Here is a 22,836-nt window from a genome sequence, read left to right on the forward strand (position 1 = left end):
CAGAAGGAAGTTCAGAGCGCCCTGGAACCAGCAGGAACAGCACCTTCCTCTCTCAGCGACCCTGCCGCAACTGGGAAAGTCGAGCATGGTGCGAGCTGGCGAAGGACAAGGGTTTCCAGGGCACATTATCTTGCACCCCAAAGCCGGCAGAAAAGGGTTTGGAAATGAGAGGCAGTATGTTGGTAACCAGGACAAGCAAGGTCATCTGTACTGGCCTGTATTTTCCCTCTGTGTTCAAGACCAAGGCAAAGTTGCTCATTTTTATCACTGCTATGTGACACGGTACTGAAGGGACTATCCATTTCAATACAGTCCCAAGGAGAAATAGGAAACAGGGGCGCCTGGATGCTCAGTGGGTTAAGAGTCTAACTCTTGGTTTCGGCTCGGGTCGTGATCTCAGGGTCCTAGGTTTGAGTCCTGCACTGGGCTCCACCGTTAGTGGGAAGCCTGCTTGGGATTCTCTCCCTCTCCCTCAGCCCCTCCCCCAACCACTCACCCACCCACACTCTCTAAGAATAAATCTTAAAAGATAAATAAAAGGCCAAAAGGAAGAGGTAACCCCCCCTTGTAGATGATATGATTGTTTACATTAAGATTCCAGCAAATCTTCAAAATAGCTACTAGAACTAATAATTGGATTTGGGAAGGTCACAGGATACAACATTAACACTAAAAAGGTCTTACCTATTATCAAACAAAACCGAAATGTAATAAACAATGACATTCATAATAACAACAAAACACTAGAAGCAGATACGAATAAATCTTATGTCCTGAAAGAAACCCTAAAGAGATGGTGAGATATTTTACGTATTCTTGTTTTGGAAGAATATTATTAAAATGACAATACTTCTCAAATTTCTGTATAGAGATTCAAAGCAAGCCCAACCAAAAACCCAAGGAAATTTTTATAGAAATTGACAAGATGATTCTAAATGAATCTATGAAATGCAAAAGGCTCAGAATAAACAACACAATAATTAAAAAAAAAAATTGGAGCCTCTACTTTACCTGACTTCATGACTTACTGTGTATTACAATGATCATTTCGGCAAAAGACAAACATCATTGGGGAAAAAAAAAAAAAAAGAAAAAGAAGTCCCTCACATATATTAGAAATTGATTTTGAACAATGGTGCCAACTCATTTCAATGAGGGAAAATGAAGTCTTTTACAAAGGTTAGACCAGCTGAATATTTAATTCTTTTTTTCAATGAGCACCTACACTTACCTAGCACTATACACAAGAAGTTAACTTTGTAAAAATCATAGTCTTTCAACAAGTGGTGCTGGAACATTTGGATATCCACATGCAAAAAGATGAATTTAAAACTGTAATTCACAACACATATGCAAGTTAACTCCAAATGGATGACAGATCTCGGCTGAAGAGCTCAACTATTAAAACTTTAGAAGAAAACATTTGTGGTATTGGAATATGCAAACATTCTTATATATTCCATAAATTCAAAAAAATACTGATAAATTGAACTTTATCAAGATTAAAAATGTTTGTTTTCCAAAATAGACCATTAAGAGAACGTATCTGGGAGAAATGATCTGTAACACAGATCAGTGGAAGACTTGAAGTCACTTCACAAGAGGAAGATAGTTGACCAGGAAGCACGTGACAAGATACAAACATCGTAAGTCATCAGATAAATGTAAATTCAACCACAGACAGATACTCTTTGACACAGCCATGAGAATGACCAAAATTGAAAAGGCTGGCCACACCAAATACTGACAACGATGTGGAGTAGTCGTAACTCATCACTATTGCTGGGAATCTAAAAGGCTAAAACCCAGGGAAACCGTGGCCATGGACACAAGAATTCAACATAAACTTACCTTGTGACTCATCCACTCCATTTCTAGGTATCTGCTCATACAAGTGACCAAGGAAACTTTATTTTTAATAACTAAAAACTGGGGGGGGGGGACCAAAAACAAACCCATGTTCATCAACAAAGTATAAATCAAATATGGCCTAACCATACAATAGAATACTATTTGGCGATAAAAAGAATGCACTTTCGGGGTACCTGAGTGGCTCAGTCATTTAAGTGCCTACCTTTGGCTCAGGTCATGATCCTGGGGCTCCCTGTTCAGAGGGGAGCCTGCTTCTCCCTCTCCCTTTGACTCTCCCCCTGCTCCTGCTCACTCTCTCAAATAAATAAAATCTTTTTAAAAAATAATGCACTATTGTTACATAGAAAAAAATGGATTTATCTTAAAAAATGACTAAGTAAAAAAAAACAAAAACCTCAAATAAAGCATACATGGCATATAATTCAATGTACATAAAATTCTAGCAAATGCAAACGAATCCGGAAAATCAAAATGAATTAGTGGTTGCCTAGAAACCAAGGGTAGGAAGCAGGATGGATCACAAATGGACACAGCGACATTTTCGTGGGTAACAGAAACACTGTGCTGACATTTTATGGTGGTATATGAAAATTCCAGTTTTCCGTTTTCAATATATACAACTTTTTGTTTATTATATTTCAAAAGAAGTCTGCGGGGCGCCGGCATGCCTCAGCCCATTAGGCGTCCAACTCTTGGTTTCTGCTCAGGCCATGATCTCAGGGTGGCGGGATCGAGCCCCACATTGGGCTCTGCGCTGAAGGGGGTTGGGGGTTCCTCTTCAAGGTTCTCTCTCTTCCCCTCCCGCTTGCCCTCCCCATGCCCTCTCTCTAAAATAAATAAATAAATCTTCAAAAAAAGAAAAAAACTGTGAAAAGCTAAAGGATTCATTTGTCAATCTAATTTTCAAAATCCAGTCTGCAGCTCTTGGCGTAAAGAGGTCTCAAAACGTCCGATGTCATTTGGGCTATTTACATACCAGAGTTCTAATTCAGGAAACCCAAATAGCAGGTTTTCAGAAAAACCTGGCAAACCAACCACCTAATAATCACACAAACTGTATTCCGTTAAGGAAACGCGCGACGCAGGAACGCGCTATTGGCACAACACGCCGCATCCCGGGAACATACGGCAGATCACGGGGAAGGTCACCTCCAGTCTACGGGACGCCTCTGAGACTTTATCACGTCGCCTCGTTTTCAAAACAAAGTAACTCAACTCTAGGAAGCTGTAAGTTCCTTTGCGACCAGGTGTCTCCTGGACGCGGACTCAGCACGGGGGAATGACCAACACGTGGCCTTAGCGAGGCCGCGACTGCACCGTTCTTGTCGTTTGCAGCTCTTTGCAAATCAGAGAATAACGGGTGTCAGGCTGGCGAGTGACCCGGGGAGCGGGTCCCACCCGATAAGACCACCGCCCTCGTCTTCGGGCACCCTCGAGCACCCCCCACAGCCGCCCTGCCTTTCCCTCGTCCTCCAGCCCGCAGGCCCCGCTGCCCAAACGCGACTTGCCCCCGCAGCCGGCAAACCGCAGACCGCACCGTCCTCACCTGCGCCCCGCCCCCAACAGCCAAAGGAGAGGGCGCCCCGCTCGGCGACGGCTGGGGCACACCCCGGTCAGCACCTCACGGTGCTGGCGGGAGACTGGCCGCCGGGCAGAGGCCAGTCGTCCAGTGCGACAGAGGGGACGGTCTCACCCGAGACCCGCAGCTCTCGCACGGCGTGAACCGGCCTTCCCCGCACAACCCGGGTCCACGGGAACATGTGGCCCAAATGACCCGAAGCCCCGGGGCCGAACGGGTACACGGGCCGCAGCTGGTCCTCCGCCTCCTGGGCTCCCCACCCGGACGCCGCCTTCCAGAAGGAGCTTCGCAGCGTCGCGCTCTTCAAGGGCACGAAAGGAGAAGCCAGTGCGCTCGAACCTACCGGAACACAACGGGCGTCCGCGGCCGGCGGCTGCTCCGGGGTCGGCGGTCCGGAAGCTGTCCCGGGACGCGACCGCCGCCGGCTTCTGGAGGCGTCTCCCGCAGACGAGCCTCGGCGCGTCGCTCTCACGGTGGACCCAGCGGAGCTGCGGCTCCGGGCCCGGGAGCTGCTCTTCCCTGCAGCCCCGCGCGCCCGGGCCTCTGCGCCGGTGCGGGCCGCCAGCGCTCCCGCGAGGCACACGGGCCCAGGTGGAGCCGCAGGTGCACGCGGGGCTCCCGATGCAGGGCAGCAGGGCCCGAGGGCGTTCGCTGGGCTTCACGGCCCGTGGCGGCTGCCGGGCCAGTCTAAGTTGAGGCGGCCGGGTCTAGAGGGACTCCGGGCGGTCAACAGGAGGCCCGTGTTGCACTTGACATACGAGGGCGGTTCACACAGCAGAGCAACGACCGGAAACGGCTGCTGGTCAGTCGGAAGCTCTGGTCACCTTGGACAAGGCCCACGTTTCTGCTGAGCAGCCGTGGGTGGAGAAGTGTGGTGGAGGCTGCAATTTCCTGCACCTTGATTCTCCCTCCCACCACAGTTTCTTTTACTGCCGTCGTACACCCGGTCTGCTTCACCCGTTTACACCCTCCGCTGTCCCCAGGAGCCCCGTGAACTTGTGATCCTTGTCCGGTGAGCGCGAGGCGATCAGACCTCCAACTCGAAATACCACCTACTTTACCCCGTCCCACTCCCATCAGGGGGCACCTGCAGCTCACCTGGGCACCCTTTTTTTAAATTGAATGATGATCACGGCAGGTAATGGTCGTTGTTACAAATCAGTTGTTGATTTGGAACAATTGCTTCATTCTTCATTCAAGTTGCTTGCTATGCACGCGACTGAGATCATGAGGAAATGGGACACCAGACAGGGGGTTTCGGAAAGTGCTCTTTGCGGTGTGGGGGAGGACAGGATCACAGGGGAAACATAACTGTGAGGCCAGCACACAAGAAAACGGGAGAAAGGAAACGGCTGAGAAGGAAATAAGGCTGAGCACCTATCCCACCTGCTGCTTAACCACTGCCTTCCAGCTGCCTCCAAAGATGTTGATCTTCCTTTCCTGTAGCTGTTTCCTCAATGTCCCTCAACCTTTTCAACTATGCCCTTGTTTGGCATTGAGTTGAGAGCTCTTCTTAAACAAACAAACAACAAAAAAAAAAACCTGCCTCTGGCTGTGCGTTTGGAATGAAAATGCACACTAATGTCTGTTATTTAGAACATGCAGAAATGAAGGAGCCACCAGCAAGCAGCCTGGAGAATAGTATCCATTAATCATCACCTCCTTATAAAGAGATGCATATTTTCTCCTAAATCATGAGCACTTTCATTACACCAGATGGTAGAGTCTCACATACAGGGTACAGTTCCAGGGCAAAGCTGAAAAGATCATTCAGGGTCCCAGTGTGAGCCGCAGACATTGTATTGGAAAGTAACTCTTTGAGGAAGCCTGAGGTATACAGAGCAGAAATTTACAAGGGCAATAGCAGTCAGTACCCTCAACTACCCCACCTCCAAGAGTTACCCTGCTTTCTCCCCACATCCAGCCCACTTTTCCAAGGTAATATTAGCCTAATTCTATTAGATTTAAAAAAACACACCAAAAACCCCATTATACATACCAGGCATTTGCCTTTTCAGAAATACCTAATCTAAAAAAGTATTTTCTGTTGCATGGGCACATAGAGTGTGAAAGCCATTAAAATCGAAGCAAGAAGATACTTTCATTCATGTGTCTGTATCCTACACAGGATAAGCTCAGGACATTTTAGATGGGATGATCATGGTCAGAAAAGATGCCATTCAGGGACCGAGTATCGCTTAGCGGAAACTGAGAAACTGTCTGATTAGGGAAGACATGTTTAGAAACTCGTAGGAAGACAAGGTTTTATGTATGTCACTTTGCCTCCTCGGGCTGAAAGGCTGGGGGTTATATGAAGCATTCCCTTGCAGGCTTTCCTGCCCCTTCCACGTCTCCCTCTCCAAGTGCGTATACACCCTGTCCACCCGGGACTGCTTCCTTGAAGCAGGGAGCCAGGAACACAGATCTTGCTTTTATGCGAGTGCTTTCTAAAGGAAAGAGGAATGGCTGTTGGTTAGAAAGTATATGGTGGTAGTCAAACAATACTGATGACCTTAAAGCTTCTGTTTGAGGGTTTAGCGCAGGATCAATATCATTTGGGGCTTGGGAACTTGGGCTGAGAATAAGTTGCAGAGAGGAAATTATCTGATCTTAACGTGGTTGTCAGACAGGGACTAAGGAAACAGGCTCAGGGCGAGAAGCCAAGAAAATCCAATTAGGGTCAATGACCTCAGGAGCAGAGCTAGGAGGGCGAGGCTCCAGATACTTCTGGAGAAGTTGGTATTGGCAAGCTTTACCCCCCACTCATATAAGGATCCCTGCCACAGCCTGCCTCGGCCTCCAGAGCAAAGGATGCCCCAGAAAAAAGATGTGAAGGCTTTTTTCACTTATAGTCACAAACCTGGAAGCCGGGAGCAGATTTCTGAATTCTGCTTCAGTTACTACTCCGGATGCTATGAGGTAGGCAAGGGAAGATGTAGCCAGAAAACAAGCAAACACACTGAGGTTTAAGAAAGAGGACCTGGGCACCTGGGCGGCTCAGTGGGTTAAGCCTCTGCCTTCAGCTCAGGTCATGATCTCAGGGTCCTGGGATCGAGCCCCACATCAGGCTCTCTGCTCAGCGGGGAGCCTGCTCCCACCCCCGGACCCGCCTGCCTCTCTGCCTACTTATGATTTCTCCCTCTGTCAAATAAATAAATAAAATATTAAAAAAAAAAAAAGAAAGAGGACCCTCTATTTCTGCTCCTTGAAAGCCTTATTTGAAAGCATCTTCCTAAATGTAGAGCCTTTGGGCTGTCAATACTTTTAATTGCTTACGTAATTTTGATTTATCATACTACTGACTGCCTAAATGCAAAAACTTGCAAAATGTCTACCAAAACTGCTGCAGTTTTTAAGAGTAACACTTCAAAATTCGAAGCAAGTCTCCTTTAAGATAAATATTTACTTTGCTGATTATTTTTAGTGCATTCAGATACAAAAGAAATCATACTCATAGCAAAGGGAGACTCTGTGTTCATTATAGTAAAAGAAAGAATTGCTTCAGGTTCTAAGTAATTTTCTATCCTTTTATTTTTTATTTTTTTTATTTTTTTTATTTTTCCTTTTATTTTTTTTTAATTCAACTTTTTTTTTTTTTTTAAGATTTTATTTCTTTACTTCAGAGAGGCAGTGAGAGAGAGCATGAGAGGGAAGAAGGTCAGAGGGAGAAGCAGACTCCCCATGGAGCTGGGAGCCTGACTCGGGACTTGATCCCGGGACTCTGGGATCATGACCTGAGCCGAAGGCAGTTGCCCAACCCACTGAGCCACCCAGGCGCCCCTTCCATCCTTTTAAAAAATAATTTTGTGAATTAAAAAAGATTTTTATATAGGGTATTCATTCCATTAAAATATTTTGTAAACAACTAATATTATTGAATTAAAATGCTTCTGTTTAGTATATTCTGGGGGCTTCGCTGCTGTAGAGGATAGAATGATAAATCAGCACTGGCTTTGTTATCCAAATATTTAAAACAATGAAAGGAGGGGAAAAGTAAATCTTGAAAGTCATTCAACTACTAATCTGGCTGTCCACATAAAACTTGTTTAAAATCTTGGAAATACAGGGCGCCTGGGTGGCTCAGTGGGTTAAAGCCTCTGCCTTCGGCTCAGGTCATGATCCCAGGGTCCTGGGATCGAGCCCCGCATCGGGCTCTCTGTTCCGAGGGGAGCCTGCTTCCTCCTCTCTCTCTGCCTGCCTCTCTGCCTACTTGTGATTTCTGTCAAATAAATAAATAAAATCTTTAAAAAAAAAATCTTGGAAATACAGAGAAACATGACTATTCATTTCTCCTCCCTGCTTATGAGAATGGATCGCTTCCCAGTGGGCTGTCTGACCACACAACTTTTGCAGATTCACTACAATGAAGATGAGTAAAAGTCAGGATCTAACTGACCTTTTGACACTTTTATTCCTTTTCCAGGAAACCAAGGACCAAAAAATATGATAATCCTATTTCCTTTTGAGAGAGAATACAAACATGAATCTTAGTGAAATCTGATTATGCTTAATACTGTGGGAATCCCATTTCCTTGCTGACACAGTCCTGCAGGTGACGCAAGCATGTCCGTTCAGTCCAATTAGAGCACTGGCCAGCTCCCTCCGCACAGCAGAGAGTAAGTGTCTCCCAGGCCTGGTGAGTTCTGTTGTACTCCTTTTGGCTTGGGTCCTTTACTGGTAAGACCACGTAGAGAGACAGAGGTATGGGCACAGATGCTGATGGTTAGAGCCACAGATGGTTTCTACTGATGACTTTTATAGACGGTGCAGTGCTCTAAGTCAGGAGGTTTTTATCCACAACATTACTGATATTTTGTGATGAACACTTCTTTGTCCTGTGAGGCTGTCTTGTGCCTTATAGGATTTTTATCAACATCTCTGTGTTACACCTACAGCGTACTAGCGGTGCCCCCATCCAGTTGTGACAGCCAAAAATGTCTCTAGACATTGCCAAATGTCCCCTGGAGCAGAAAGTCACAGTTGAGAAACACTGATATAAATATAGATTAGAGAGAAAGAGAGAGAGAACACGCTGGAGACAGAGAGATGGAGATAGGTAGAGATAGAAAGAGATAGAAACAGAGATAAATAGGGAGATAGGCTTAGACCTAGACCTAGTTGCTTTTACAAGAGTTCCAAAGACAGAAAACAGATATTTACAAAAACAAAAACAAACAAACAAACAAACAAACAAAAAAACAAGAACAAAACAACATCCCTCCAGAAGGGCCTGCCAGGGACACTCAGTAGCCACAATATTTCCGGATGAAGATAGCATTTTCAGTTGATTACAGCTGGCTGGCAGAACGTCCCCCGGGATCTCTCAGGCTGGGTTCATGCCCTGGGTCCAGCTTCCCACTGCCCCACTGAACTCACTACAGTGGACGGTAATTATATGTAAGGAAGAGAGTTCCGAAGTCCCAACGTCTGGAACTCCCCTGAAGGTGTTTGATTATGCATTAATAAGCATCATCTATTAAAAAGAATAAGGTGTTGAGAGAAATTAGACATTCTAATTCTGTATTTATTTTTAACTGAAAAACAGAGAGGTCACTTCATATCAACCATCAAAGATCACATTTCCTAATTTCAGTGGTGTGCTATAATATATATACACTAATTCATTTAGTCTCTGTGGAAAGATAGGCAATCTTGATCTTTTTCAGTATTATCAAAATGCACCCATAAACATTCTTTTACATATATTTTGTCATGTTTGGGGGTATTTTTGTAGAATAAATTCATAGCACAGTCTTGCTGAATGAGTTTGTTTATAGTTTTTCCATCTGAGAGAAATTTCAAGATTTGTATCTCGAATAATCCTTAAAAACTCTGACTTGTCAAAACATGTAAAAGTGTTGCTATTCAGAATGGTGAGATATTATTTTGCATTATTATTTTAATTGGCTTTAGTTATACTGATTGCCATGAATTTCTTATAGTTGAACTCTTTGGTCATATCTTTACCAGATTTTCAGATAAATGATTTCATTCCCTGATATTTCTGCTGGTGTATTTTTTCTATGAAGGACATCAGCTCTTTGTCTTGCATAGCTGTTGTGAATTCTTTTTCTCAATTTGTCATTTGGCTTTTGGGTTTTTAATTTCAGGAGGTCAAAGTCTTCTGCCATTGTCTTCATGATTTCTAAGTGATGTGTGCTGAAGAATTTTTCTCCACTATTTTTGTTTTTCCATATGAATATTTAAATTGGTGACCCAACGTATCTCTTCTGTTATTAAGTAGTGAGATAAGATTGTATATTTTGTAAAACCGTGCCTACTTTCAGGCTCCCATGACTAATGCAACAAACTCTGTTTGCTGAACGTGGAGTCCTGTTTCCAACCATTTGTTACTCTTCTTGTCATCTGTTCTCTTTCTAAAACTCAAATGCATTTCCCTATGTCCACATGTTTATAAGGGAAATTCCGTCCTAAGAGTTGGAAGTTTTAGGAAATTTTCCACACACATATACTTATGATGAGCCAAAAGACTTCTCTGACCGAATGAATAAAGTTTGCCAAGATATGGAAATGAACCATCCGTGTTTGGCTACTGCAGAAAAAAATCGCCACAGCTTGAAGAGGTAGTGGTTAGGATTTAAATACATGTTAAAGCTTGCTTGTAGTATTACAAACAAAATTCTGCCTGTCTCCCTTGAATGCTTCGTTATTTTATCTCTGGGACTTCTACTTACTAACAATTTCATCATTTTTGTTAATAAACATAAGTCTTATGAACATACATACATATATAAAATATAAAATATGTATAAAACATACATATATAAAATATATAAAAATATAGTCTCAAACAAAACTACCTATTAAAATCAACTATATTATATATATTAAAATCAGCTATAATATAATATATAGTATTATATATTACACACACATATATACACATATATACACACACATATATACACACATATATATTAAAATCAGCTATAATATATAATATATATTACACACATATATACACATATGTGTGGGTATATAATATGTGTGTATATATATATATATATACATATATCTGTATTATAGGTAGCTATAGAGACAGATAAACAGATACATATCTATGTTCAGGCCTCAATCTTATCCTTGAATTTCTGGTTTCCATGCTAATCCACAGGGGACCACCAATTAAAAAAACAAAAAAAAAAACAAAAAACCACTACTCCTTACCCAATAAGCATTGAGCTTGCCTATCTATGAGTTGCTAAGTTAGAGCATATGTTGAGAAAAAAATAATAAAGAAAGCAAGCAAGCAAGCAAGCATATGGTGAGAAAGGAAATTTGGAAGATGTATCAGAAACATTTATTTTTTATTTCATCACTTAATTCTGTATGTAGAGTAGTGGACATGGTGGACAAATTCACATAATTCTGGGAACATGATAGGTTTATATACGAGGACCAGACGCCACCACTGTCCCCCTCAGCTTCTCTGAGGAGTCCCCGCTAAGGCAGGAGAGCCCGTTGCATCGGACACACAAGCACTGCTTGAGTTTCTGGGCTTTCGTGGCTGGAGACATCCACTCTGGGCAGTGGGCTTTCATGCTTTGCTCCCCCTAACTACAAGGCCCTTCTTTCCGGGCTCTCCCTCCCTCCCTCCCTCGCCAGGTGCTGGTGCGGTCGCACGGGCCATTCCTTCCCTTCCTGACCGTGAGGCTGGCTGAAGATGATACGGCGTCAAGATCCATTTTGGTGTTAGAATAGGACTCCAGTCGCTGTGGAATCTCCTATGCCCACTTTGCACGACCTTTATCTGAGTCTCAATTGGAGCATGAGTCACCACCCCAGCTAAGAATAAAATGAGGCTTTGATTTTTATCTATTGATCTGTCAGTGTCTCTGCCAGGACCTCATACCAGCAACGGGGGATGGAAAGGCAGAATTTAGGCATTGCTAGATCTCAAGGCTAATCTATTCTGAGTGCAATTAAAACCCCTTCTTAGCTCTTCAAAGTTCCCACGTTCTAAACACCAGATATAGTTAATATTACACAGGTTTTTTAGCTAATTTAAATGCATTCAAACCCATGATTACAGTGCAGAAAAAAAAAAAACTAGAGAAAACTGTGATATTTTAACAACACTTATTAATGATCTCTTCATTGGGATGGCCTTATCACATTAATCTCTAGCTTTTTATCATCATCATTGCAGAAAACAAAGGATAATCTTGTCTAAGTCACAGGAGAGTCAAGATCACTGCCAAAGCTATTTTCTTGTATGCTGCAATAATTGTGGAATAATATATTCTGATTTCCCACATATGCATGCCATAATTTCCCTCCATAGGTTCACTTTCACTCATTTATTGAGGTTATAATGAGATTTTTACTCCAAGTTTGATATTATAATGTTATCACAGTTGGAGGTTCATGGCAACCTCAATTATTTTCTGATTTGGAGACAAAAAACACTAGTTCACTACTTCATATTTAGAGATATGGAATATCTTACTGGGTAACAATCTCTCTCTTGGACAATTAACTTGTGCTTATCCAGAGGAGAAAGACTAAGTAAGCATATCCACCATCACCAGAGAAACGCACTCATGACCCATGTCTTGGCTTCAAAGGGCATATGTTCTACTTGACATACTCAACACAGATCTACAACCCCAACAACAACTTCAGAGCTGGTGTAATTTCAAAGGAGCCTATCCTTCAAGGTCTATGTTAGTGGGAAGTGCTAAAAGAGCTTAGAAAAAAATGAAACTTCGGGGGTGTTTTCATTTCTTAATGTGCATGCACAGGGAGAATTTTCCGAAATAGGTATAATGAGAAGTGGGTTTTGGAAGTAGGATATCATTTAAGTGAGCAGAAGGAAGGATGAGGAAGTAGAGATGATCAACATACTCTCCCAAGATCAGATCAAGGAATAACTCACAGATCCATTCCACTAAATCATGAGCTCCCGCAGTCTGTAGACAATGTTTGCGACCCTGCTCCCAAATGCTTATGTTGAAATCCTAACCTCTAATGTAACAAACACTATTTGAAGGTGAGCTCTGTGGGAGGTGGTTAGGGCATGAGGGGAAGGCCCCGTGAATGAGATGAATGCCCTTCTAACAGAGACCCCAAAGAGCTACCATGGCCCTTCTGCCATACGAGGACATAGGAGAAAACAACCACCTATGAACCAAGAAGCAGCCCTTCATTCGACATTAAATTTGCCAGCACCTTGATCTTGAAGTTACAACCTCCAGAACTATGAGGAATAAATGTCTTGTTTTTAAAGGCCATGCAGGGCCTGGTGTTCTGTGATGCAGCCCAAGTAGACAAAGAGAATTAGAAATGAGTATAAGAGACTGGAGTTCAGACATGTAGTCAGGGGTCAGGTTACTGAGTTCCTTCAATATCAGGGCCCTGTTTCTAGAAATGCTTATATTACTGGCAATACAGAACACGGCAGGACTGCAGTGAATGTTTCCAGGTGGGGAGGTATGAGCCTAGGATGAGAACGTCACCGTGTCGGCGTACTGGTCAACCCAAATCCCCCTCTACGATAAGAGAAGGGGCTTCGCTGGAGCCGCTTCTGTGAGGATTAAAGCAGGTTGTGGCTAACGAAGGGATGTTCCAGAATATGAAGTGTAAGACTTTACGACAACATGGCTGAACCAGTGTGGGAACTTGAGAAGCAAACAGGGGGCAGAGTTTATAAAGGGTAAAGAGTCAAAAAATAGCAATAATGTGACGGGTCATAAAAACCACTCGTTTTAAGTCTAGGTAATTCAAAGAGCCGATTTTTTCTTTCTTTTTTAAGTAATCACTATACCAGTGTGGGCTCAAACTCACTACTACAGACCAAGAGTTGCATGCTCTTCCTTTTTTTTTTTTTTAAGCTTTTATTTATTCATTTGTTGGAGAGAGAGAGAGAGCCCAAACAGCGGAGCAGCAGAGGGAGAGGGAGAAGCAGATTCCCTGCTGAGCAGGGAGCCGGATGTGGGACTTGATGCCGGGACCTGACATCATGACCTGAGCTGAAGGCAGCCACTTCACCGACTGAGCCCACCACCCATCCCAGGAGCTGCATGTTCTTCCCACTGAGCCAGCCATGTGCCCCTCAAGGAGCACCCTTCTATTTCTAATTTTGAGTCAAAACTCTTCTTTTGGGTTTAAGAGAAGCCTTAATTGACCTTTCCATATCTCCATGTTAAAACTGAATTTACTGATGGAGGTACGCATCATGTATGTTTGTCTGAGTTATATAAATAATTCAAGCCGATAACATAAATTGTATGTTGGGTTTTTTTTTGTTGTTGTTTGCTTTGTTTTGTTTTGCTTCAAAGTTTTATTTATTTATTTTTCTTTCTTTCTTTCACTGGCTCGGTCAGTGAAGCATCTGCCTTCAGCTCAGGTAATGGTTCCAGGGTCCTGGGATCAAGCCCTATATTGGGCTCCCTGCTCAGTGGGGAGTCTGTTTCTCCCTCTGCCTGCCGCTCCCCCTGCTGGTGCTCTCTCACTCAATCTCTCTCTCTCTGACAAATAAATAAATAAATATTTAAAAAATTTTTTAAAATAAAAACTTTTTTTTTTTCTTCCATAGGGTAAATAATATAGTTAGTCTTCACTGTAGGTCAAATTACAACATGAATATCAACAACTCTACCCTCCACATTCTCGGTTCTGTTAGCAGTTAAATCTAAATCGTATACAATTTGGAAAAATCTTCTTCATTGTGGTTAAGCAAAAGAGATTTCTTTATAATAAAACTCTCAAGTTCTTGAGTAAAAAACAATTACTCTGTTCTGTTAGCTTCCATGTTGAGCTACTAAGGAGAGTTTCTATGCAACAGTTCAAACCGGGACAGCGCTAAGAAAGAACTTCCGTGACGACTCAGTGCATCAGGACGGACGTTAGTCCTCTTAGAAAACAGCCTTAAATCCCAGAGCCGCTGTCTGGGTTGAGCTGGTCATGTTCCAGAACTAGACACCCGTTCCAAGACCTAATGGGAAACGTAGCAAGCAAGGAGACGAGAAGCTTCCCCACCTCGTTAATTAGAATTTGATTCTATTCGAATCAGCCAGTCTTGAAATGCTGCAACCATCTAACAATGTCCATGTTTCTATTTCATGTCCTTATTTATCCAAACGTTATGTGAGTGACGACTCTTAGCACCGAGCAGTCTGTGGCATCCTGTTCCTGATCTGTTTTGCCTATTTGTGTCATGATACCTGTCATGGTCACTTCTGTCCCCAGAGATCTCCCCTCTGCCCACAGACTGTCCACAAAAGGCAGTCCAAGTATGGAGATACAAGATAGATTACAGAATTTAATGGATGAAAGCATTTTCCTCACCTTAAGGACTGGAAACAGGCAGAAATATGACATTTTTGTCCTCTGTCTCAAACAAAAAATTGTAGGCAACTGAGTAACTTACATGAACCCAAGGAGTTTTTCTTATCAGCTTGTTTGCTTTGCTTTCTCTAGGAAAAGTATCTAAGTCAGTAAAAAAGTCATGATGTCATTCATATAGTTCACCTACATTTATAAAGCTCTTTGAGGTACTGATAGCCATTTATATACTATTCACTGAAACAAAATGCAGTGAATCTAGTTACTCCAACCTTCATATTTCCACTGCTATCTTGTTGAAATATTGAAGATCACAGGAATGCTGTTTTCTAAACGTTGGAGTTAACATATGAAGTGGTCATAAGGTCACTGTAAGGACATAAATTGTTTAAAGACGGGGAATCAACATTGTAGCAGATTTCCTTTAGAATAAGGTAGAATTATAGGACTTAAGATAAAATTATAAATTCAAATAGTTATAAAACATTATAAAACAAAATATAAAATAAATAATATATATTAAAATAAAAATATTTTTAGATTTTAAAATAAATTAGGAAATATATTGACAGAGAAGTATCTTTATAGAGTACATATGGAGAATTTTCTTAATGGAAAGAGAAATAATTGCCTTGAAAAAAGTTATATGATGATATTAGAATAAATTTGATCTCTATTTTTATTTATCTTTTTCTTTTTTTAAATTAAATTAAATTTAATTTTTTCAACGTTCCAAAATTCATTGTTTATGCTATTTTTTAAATGTTACATCTGCAGTTTCTATTACAATTCTTTCTATTGTTACAATATACCACCATTCTCTAATATCATAATTTATTTGCAAGAAAAACAAGTAAATAACTAATCTTTAGAAGAGCAGAAAGTGGGTAAGAAATTTTATATCAAATTACCAAGGATTATATTTGTAGAAACTTTCCTAAACATCCAAAATGTAGGGCCATGCATGTTAGACAGGGAAAAGCTTACCTAGGTCATTCATAAAAAGAGATAGTTGTGTGCAATATTTGACAAAAAGGCAAAGAGTTTCTAAAAACAGACAACAGATGTTGTAAATGATCCAGAAAAAAACAAAAAGTGTTGTACATCTAAAAATGCATAAAGTATATCATTATATATTTAATATATTAACTTGTATATACCTTAATTATTAATATATTAACTAGATGTACAATTTTCTGCGGTCAGAGACTTCTCTCAATCCACAAAATAAAACATAAAGCATGTGATTTGTGTGTAATTCTGTTGACAATGGAACAATACCATTTTATTTATCTAAGCAGTAAATTTCTCTGCCCACTGTCCATTTTTCTACAAAACTTCATATATTCAACAATCTCTAATTAGTATAAAAATTTAAAACCAGAAGATGAAGCCTCATTTGCCTTATTTAAGTATGTTTAGCAGTTTACCTAAGAAAGTCCAATTTCTTTGAAAGGGACATTCCTCTCCCCTTTGACAAAAAAAAAAAAAAAAAGATATACTTGCACAGGCACAATTCTTTTCTGGCTGATAAATGAAAAAAAAAAAAAAAAAGTAACTTAAAATCATCCCAGAAAATTTTTGTTCTTTCTTTATGGTAGAAATCATAGATCGAAAGAGAAAACTGATGGGGAATGGAATATATTATGATTGTGTGAACCAAAAATTCTCCAAGGAGCTCAGTATTCTTTCATGTTTTTATCCCACCCACATCCCAGACTCTTTGTCTTGAGTGTGTTCTCTGACAGTGTAAAAGTTCCTTCTGTTGTTCTCTGGATCGTACTCATCCGTCCTCTTTGTGACTTCTCTCTCCAATCCACAGTTGCTTAAAAACAATGGTGTATTGTAACTTTACTGGAATTACCTTGACAACACCGTTTTACAGATCTATAACCGTTTGACGTCTATAAATGAAGGCAATGATTGCTTTCAATAACAAGTTTTTAAGAATTAAAAAAGTGTGCACAAAAGTCTACTTTTTATTGTAACTAACACTTTCTGATAATTAAATTCAGGTAATTCCAACTGACTTCCAGAACCTAAGTCCCACAGTGCTGCCTGATCTGTGATATAAAGAGCCAGTACTTTACCTCACTTTCAAATTCCCTTGTTGGAGCTGGCCGTCGTACACCGATAAAATATCAAAATCTTCTTCAAGGGCGAAGGTGTGGAACGACAGTTGTATCCGATTGCGTTCTCCTGTGATAATGATCCAGGTGCAGTTAGCGTAGTTTGGATAACCATGCGGAAACCCTGGGCTCTCGATGGTGCCATTGGGACCCTGGACTAAACCGCCACAGTTCTGACCTGAAAACGAAGGCACACACAAGAAAACAGCATATTATTTTGGCCTATCTTTACTCTGTGATTTTTTTTTCTTAATTTCCAACCATTTGGCCAATTTTTATAAATGAGTTAGTTTGTGACCCGTCGTGCATAAATATGGAATGATAAATTGCAAAAGTGTTCTCCAGTGCGAAAAGGTGGGGTGGGGGGAGGGAGGCAAAAAAGGAAAATACACACAGTTAAGAACTCATATTAGAAATTTGAGAAAAAAGTTTTCTGTAATTTTCAAGTATGTCTTCATCGATACCAAGCTGCCATATTCGTGAAACAAATTTGGTGTCAATGATCTGCTACAGCATCATGTTGAAGTTGAAAAATTCTGCCTTTAAGTTCCTTGCTCAGAGAAACGACACTGACAGATCCACAAACCACTCTAAACACACACACACGCACATGCACACGCACACACACACGCACACACACGCACACACAAGTTATCCATATGACCGCAACCTGAAGCAGCATGAGCAATCAGTGAAAACCACACTCCGTGTTCAATCTATTTCTACCTACACTGGCAAAGTCCCACAAAGCAAAGAATAAAACAGCACTGCTGAATTCTACCCAGTTTGAAAGAAAGGGCGTAAAATAAGAGAAATTAAATTATGCAGAAATGAAGGAGCAACCCATTAGAATAACGGACATCCCTCCATCAGTGTCTTCCTTTCCCTGGGCAGGATTCAGCAGTTGTCAGAGAAGGGTGACTGACATCCTTGCAATGGATGCCATTAAAGAAAGGCTCAGAGTCAGTCTTCCCTAAGCAGGATGCAGGGTATCCCACACTGGGTTCCCCTTTCTTATTCAAACTTCCCTTAGATAGGCTGAATTAGGATTGCTCTTACTGTTCAAGATGGACATTCGTGATATGAAGATTTATAATAAGATGTATAAGAAGAAATAGATTTTGGTCTTTGTCCCCTTTGGCACAGAGCTCCTAAAACCTTCGGAATTTCCTAAGGGATGTAAGAAGAAAAAAAAAGGGTCTTGTGTGATGTTAATGAGAGGACTTTTGGAAAGCCTGTAAGGTAGGGGGCCAGTTGCAAGGGAAAACAGCCAAGTGATTAGAGGGTTTGGAACGTTCAGTCCCATCCCCCTGACCTCCCGGAAAGGGACAGGTGCTGGAGGTTAGATCAACCGCCAGTGGCCGGTGATGCCTATTAATCGATCATACCTATATAACGAAGTCTTCATCAAAACACAAAAAGAAGGAGATCACAGGTTTTGTAAACTGTAGCCCAGGATTCAATGTACAAGAACTTGTGGCGGAAGGACAGTGTCTGGGAGATTAGGGACAGCCGCATGCCTGCCCGTCCGCTGTGTTCCTACTACCAGATAAACCCCAGGACCCTTCCCTTCCTGACCCCACCTGCCTGACAGCCCTCCTCCTTCAACAACCTGCTTGTGCTCGTCTTTCTGCTCCTACCTGTTTCTCCCACCTCCTCTCTTCTCTCCTTCCCACATCTAGTGTAGGAAACTTTAGGGACATGTCACTTCTCATCGTGAGCCTTCCACGGCGATGTGTGGGTCAACCAGCCAGAATGAATGTCAGGACAGCCCGGCCATTTGAACTACCCTGGTGAACACATTTCCATCACCGTAACCGCGAATCTCACCATCGTGGGAGGAAACAAAGTAACTCCTACCAAATCCTTCCAGCTGTACTCTGCCTGGTGTCGGTGAGTAAGTAGGCTCTGAAAACTGCCTGTGGGCTTTCATCCTTCTCCATCTGGACCTATCCCATCAACATGCTTAAATGTATTTAAATGTTTTGACGGGAAGAATATAGGGAAGTTTGGGAGGGACCGGGGCACACTCAGATTATTGTAGTAGTGTAAATATCTGAATACAAATATTATCTCGGCTTTTACTGTTGAACCGCAAACAGGAGATTATTTGCGACTACATTTTTACATGTTAAAAAAATACAAGAGTAGCTCTCAGAGAGTCAAGTCTTTCCCAGGAATATTATCAAATGCTGGTGGGAGTTTGCTAAACCTTAATAAAAAAAGATTTAATGAAAGGGATTTATGAGTTTAAAACCAAGGAACTAATAAGAAGCCCATTTTCCACTAAATTTAAATCTAACAATAACACTGTAACAAGTAGATATTAAAGCTGTGGGGTTTTGAAAGGTCTTTAAGGAAAAAATAGCTTTTCTGGTTTATCTAGCAATTCTTGTTTCACAGTAAATCAAAAAGTGAAGACTTGATTATAAATTGGAGGAAAGAAAAATAAATTCAAGAGAAAAAGTGTCAACTGGAAGGTAGCTGCTATTATAGACCCATCACGCCGAACCAGATTATCAGGTATTAAGATTTTCCCCGTGGAAGAACATTTAGGCTGTAGCGGGTCCCAATTAGTACTGTGCATTTTGAAGAATGAGTCACATTTGATCAACAGATAAATTTTCCACAGGCAGAAACTTCGGGAACTGCTCAAAAGTTCAACGAGTAACTCTCCACTTTGGCTGCACATTCTAAACAAATGTAGGGGCTTTTCAGGTCAATTCGAATGCGGTGTCTGGACCAAGAACATCCAGGACAGCCCTGAAGAACAGAACTGGAGATCTGGTCCTACTGGAGACCCCATCTTATTAGGAAGCTGTAATAAGCCAAACAGTGTTTAATTGGGACAAACCTAGAAACATAGACAATGGCACAGAGTTGAAGCCCCAAAACAAATGCACGGAGGTGCAGACTCTAGATTTTTAGCAAAGGTGCACTGCACCGCGAAAAGCATGGTATTTTCAGTAGATAGTCCTGGGCCAACTGGACATCCAAATGGGAAAAATAAGCCTCGATCCCCCCCTTACAACGCACACAAACATCAAATCCTATTGAACTGCAGACCTAAATGTGAATTGTAAGACAGTCCCAGTGCCAAAAGAAAACAACATAAAAAACCTTCTTAACTGTGGGGTAAGCGAAGACTTCTCAAATAGAACACAAAAAGTAGACTCCTAAAAGGAAAGAATGAAAAAGAAACAGAAACGTGGGGATGTTGGTATTCAACAAATAACTTGTCCATAACATAATAAACAAGATTCAGAAATCAATAAGAAAAAGGTAATAGAATAGAAAAATAATGATTACAGGCAGCTGGGGATTCAGAATCAGAGTAAGGTTTTTCCAAAATTGGAAAGAGACGACTGGATCCTAAAATGGAAATCCTTTGGCAGCCCCGACCGCTTTCTCACCTGGGCCAGTGCTGATCCAAAAGGTAGAAGGAAGCACCCTTTTGTGGTGCAGGAAAAAAAAAAAAGAAATCCTGATTTCACTGGTCTTTCTTTGTAGGAACAACGACCCCACGCTGCTTTACACCAAGCAACTTTTGGTCCCACTAGGGAATTGTGAACTTGCCAGCCAGTTACTCATGTCTCCCGTCCCATTAAATCATCTCGACTGTTAAGAACAACAACACACAGGGCACGTTTATTTGTCTCAGCGTCAGGACGACAATGGTATTGACTAGAGCTCCTGAGAGTAATTAAAAATCTCTACTAATGTTGCCTGGAAGGACATCTCCTTAATAACGATTACCGTAAAGTTGTGCACCTCAGCATCATCGTGACCTGTCTGGGGTTCACGCTTCCTAACACACTCACCATATGTAATGGCTGACACCACCTATAATTAAACTAAAATTACTCTCCAAGTGGTTAATTCCAGGATGTAAAGTGATTATAATTAATGAATGCAAATAACTTGTAGATGATGTCCTTCACTGGTACCAGAATTTGCTTCAGGTATCTTGGTAAGGTATGTCTGAAAGAAGGATTGCTCTAATAGCAAAACATTCTTTCGGTTGAATAAAATAAAATAAGAAATAGATGAATGTATGTAGATTACACATGACATCTGCACGCATCCTGAATTTACATAAGTTACACATAGAGTAAGGGTCTGGCCCGTGGCCCTACTACTGGCAAATACTAAGGTTGGGGTTCTTCCTTAAACGTTCCCAGCAAGGATTTGTGCCCGTCTCCCCTATACGATTTTCCCCTCTTGGTTCTTACACTGTAATGGGCACTTGCCCGCTACAGAAAACTCTCAAATATTTCAAAAATGTTTCCTTTTTATACAGCTTAAATCTATGCTTCTCGATTTAAATGCAGACCTTAAAAATAGCTTAAGACAAGCAGATTATTTTAACTGGAAAAAATTTGATGGACACATCTTCAAATACTGTAAACATAATCTCACATTAATATGTTGCTCAATGGGCATCAATTGTAAGTACTTTTTTTAAGTTATATTTCCTAAGGGCACTGAGGTAATCTGCAGATAAGTTTAATCTTTTAGTGAATCATGTTGTTCTTTTCAAGACTGAAAACTCAGTTATGGCAGAAGAAAATGCCTAATGGTCTTCTTTCTTCCGGTACTGGTGTTGGAAGTTACCTTAACGTCAAACGTCAGTGTCAACGGGAGAAAAAGAAGTCGTGTGGACAGGCACATGGACGGCACAGCTAATTTAGATGCACATCTCGCAGAAACACACAGAACCGAATCCAGACCCAAGCTGTTAGGTGCTACAGTTCAAATTTGCAGTTCAAACCCAGTCAGAGCATTTCCATACATGCCTGAATTTGAAGGGATTGGTGTCTAATAATGTGACATATTGGTTCTATCTCAACGAAGCCAGGAAAACAGAAGAACCTGGTATCTAAATCCTCCAGCAGTTAAATTACACCTTATGAAATACTCAGTTCATTCTGAAGTAATCAGCAGAATGTATCAGGGACCCACACAGAGTTAATTTAGTATAGATTTCTGCTCAATTTAGAGATTCTCAGTACCACAGCGTCCAACGCAGAGGATTACCAGCAGGAGTTTTAATTCGCTCTGAGACTTTTGGAGTGAGGCACTGTTTTCAAAATACGTTTTCACACAGAATCTCGGTTGGCCAGACAGCAGCCCCACAACATGGCGGGCACAGACATGGAAATGCGGATGGAGCTGGAGGGCCTTTCCAAGTTTCTCAGCAATGAGGGAGGGCTTTCTGACACCAGACACTCGTGTTGGTTCCACCAAGTCACAAAACCACAGCTGTGCCACCGGAGACGAGCACCGTACCGAAGGCAGACGACCCTGTGCTGGAACAGCGATGGAACCACAGTGAGTGGCTCCGACCACACAACACAACCGTGATGAAACACAGACTTTCAGAAACTCTCTTCCGCTCTTCTCGGAAACCGACCCATGCCCGTATGAAGCAGCGTTTAAAACTACAGAAATCGCTCATAACCCACGACCGAGGGTAACTATTGCCGCCACTCCTGGACGCTTCTCTCGTCTCGCCTGGTTTCAAGGACTGGCGTGTTGGGGACGGCCAACTTGCCAGCCCTGCAGGATGAACACGAGCCGGTCAGAACTGGATCCGGGGTGTGTCTTGCTTCGTTTGCTTGCTCCTTGACGCTGACCTTGATGCTGAGAGGGTCCAAAAGAGCACCCCTGCCTCGTCAGGAAGACCCTTGGGAAAACCGAGTGCCAGCGAGGGCAGAGCTAACGTGTGTTCAGCAGGGCTGTACCCATGGATGCGACACACGTCCTGGTCGAGCCTGGGTGTCTCGTGCCGAGTGACAGTTTCCTACCTGGGAAACCCTCAGCTGAGAACGTGGCACCATGTCCTTGCCGTTTTTGAGGTGAAGCGACCTCTCCGCTCTGAGGGGTCACCACACTGGGGTCTGCACCCCTCCGTAACTCTTGCTGCCTAATTTGTGTTCCAACTGAGCA

The 22,836-nt window shown here is 42.0% G+C and overlaps 1 protein-coding gene across 2 annotated transcripts in view; it reads right to left on the bottom strand.

Annotated features, from left to right (window-relative positions):
* The window catches only part of CSMD1 (CUB and Sushi multiple domains 1), a 2,014,336-nt gene that overhangs the window by 1,626,088 nt on the left and 365,412 nt on the right, over positions 1–22,836 (bottom strand). For both annotated transcript variants that reach the window (XM_047713603.1, XM_047713595.1), the window contains exon 2: positions 16,849–17,065. In XM_047713603.1, the coding sequence (XP_047569559.1) occupies positions 16,849–17,065 (217 nt within the window). The remainder of the gene's footprint in view (positions 1–16,848; positions 17,066–22,836) is intronic.

The sequence above is a fragment of the Lutra lutra genome, chromosome 2, assembly GCF_902655055.1.
Source record: "Lutra lutra chromosome 2, mLutLut1.2, whole genome shotgun sequence".
NCBI lineage: Eukaryota > Metazoa > Chordata > Mammalia > Carnivora > Mustelidae > Lutra > Lutra lutra.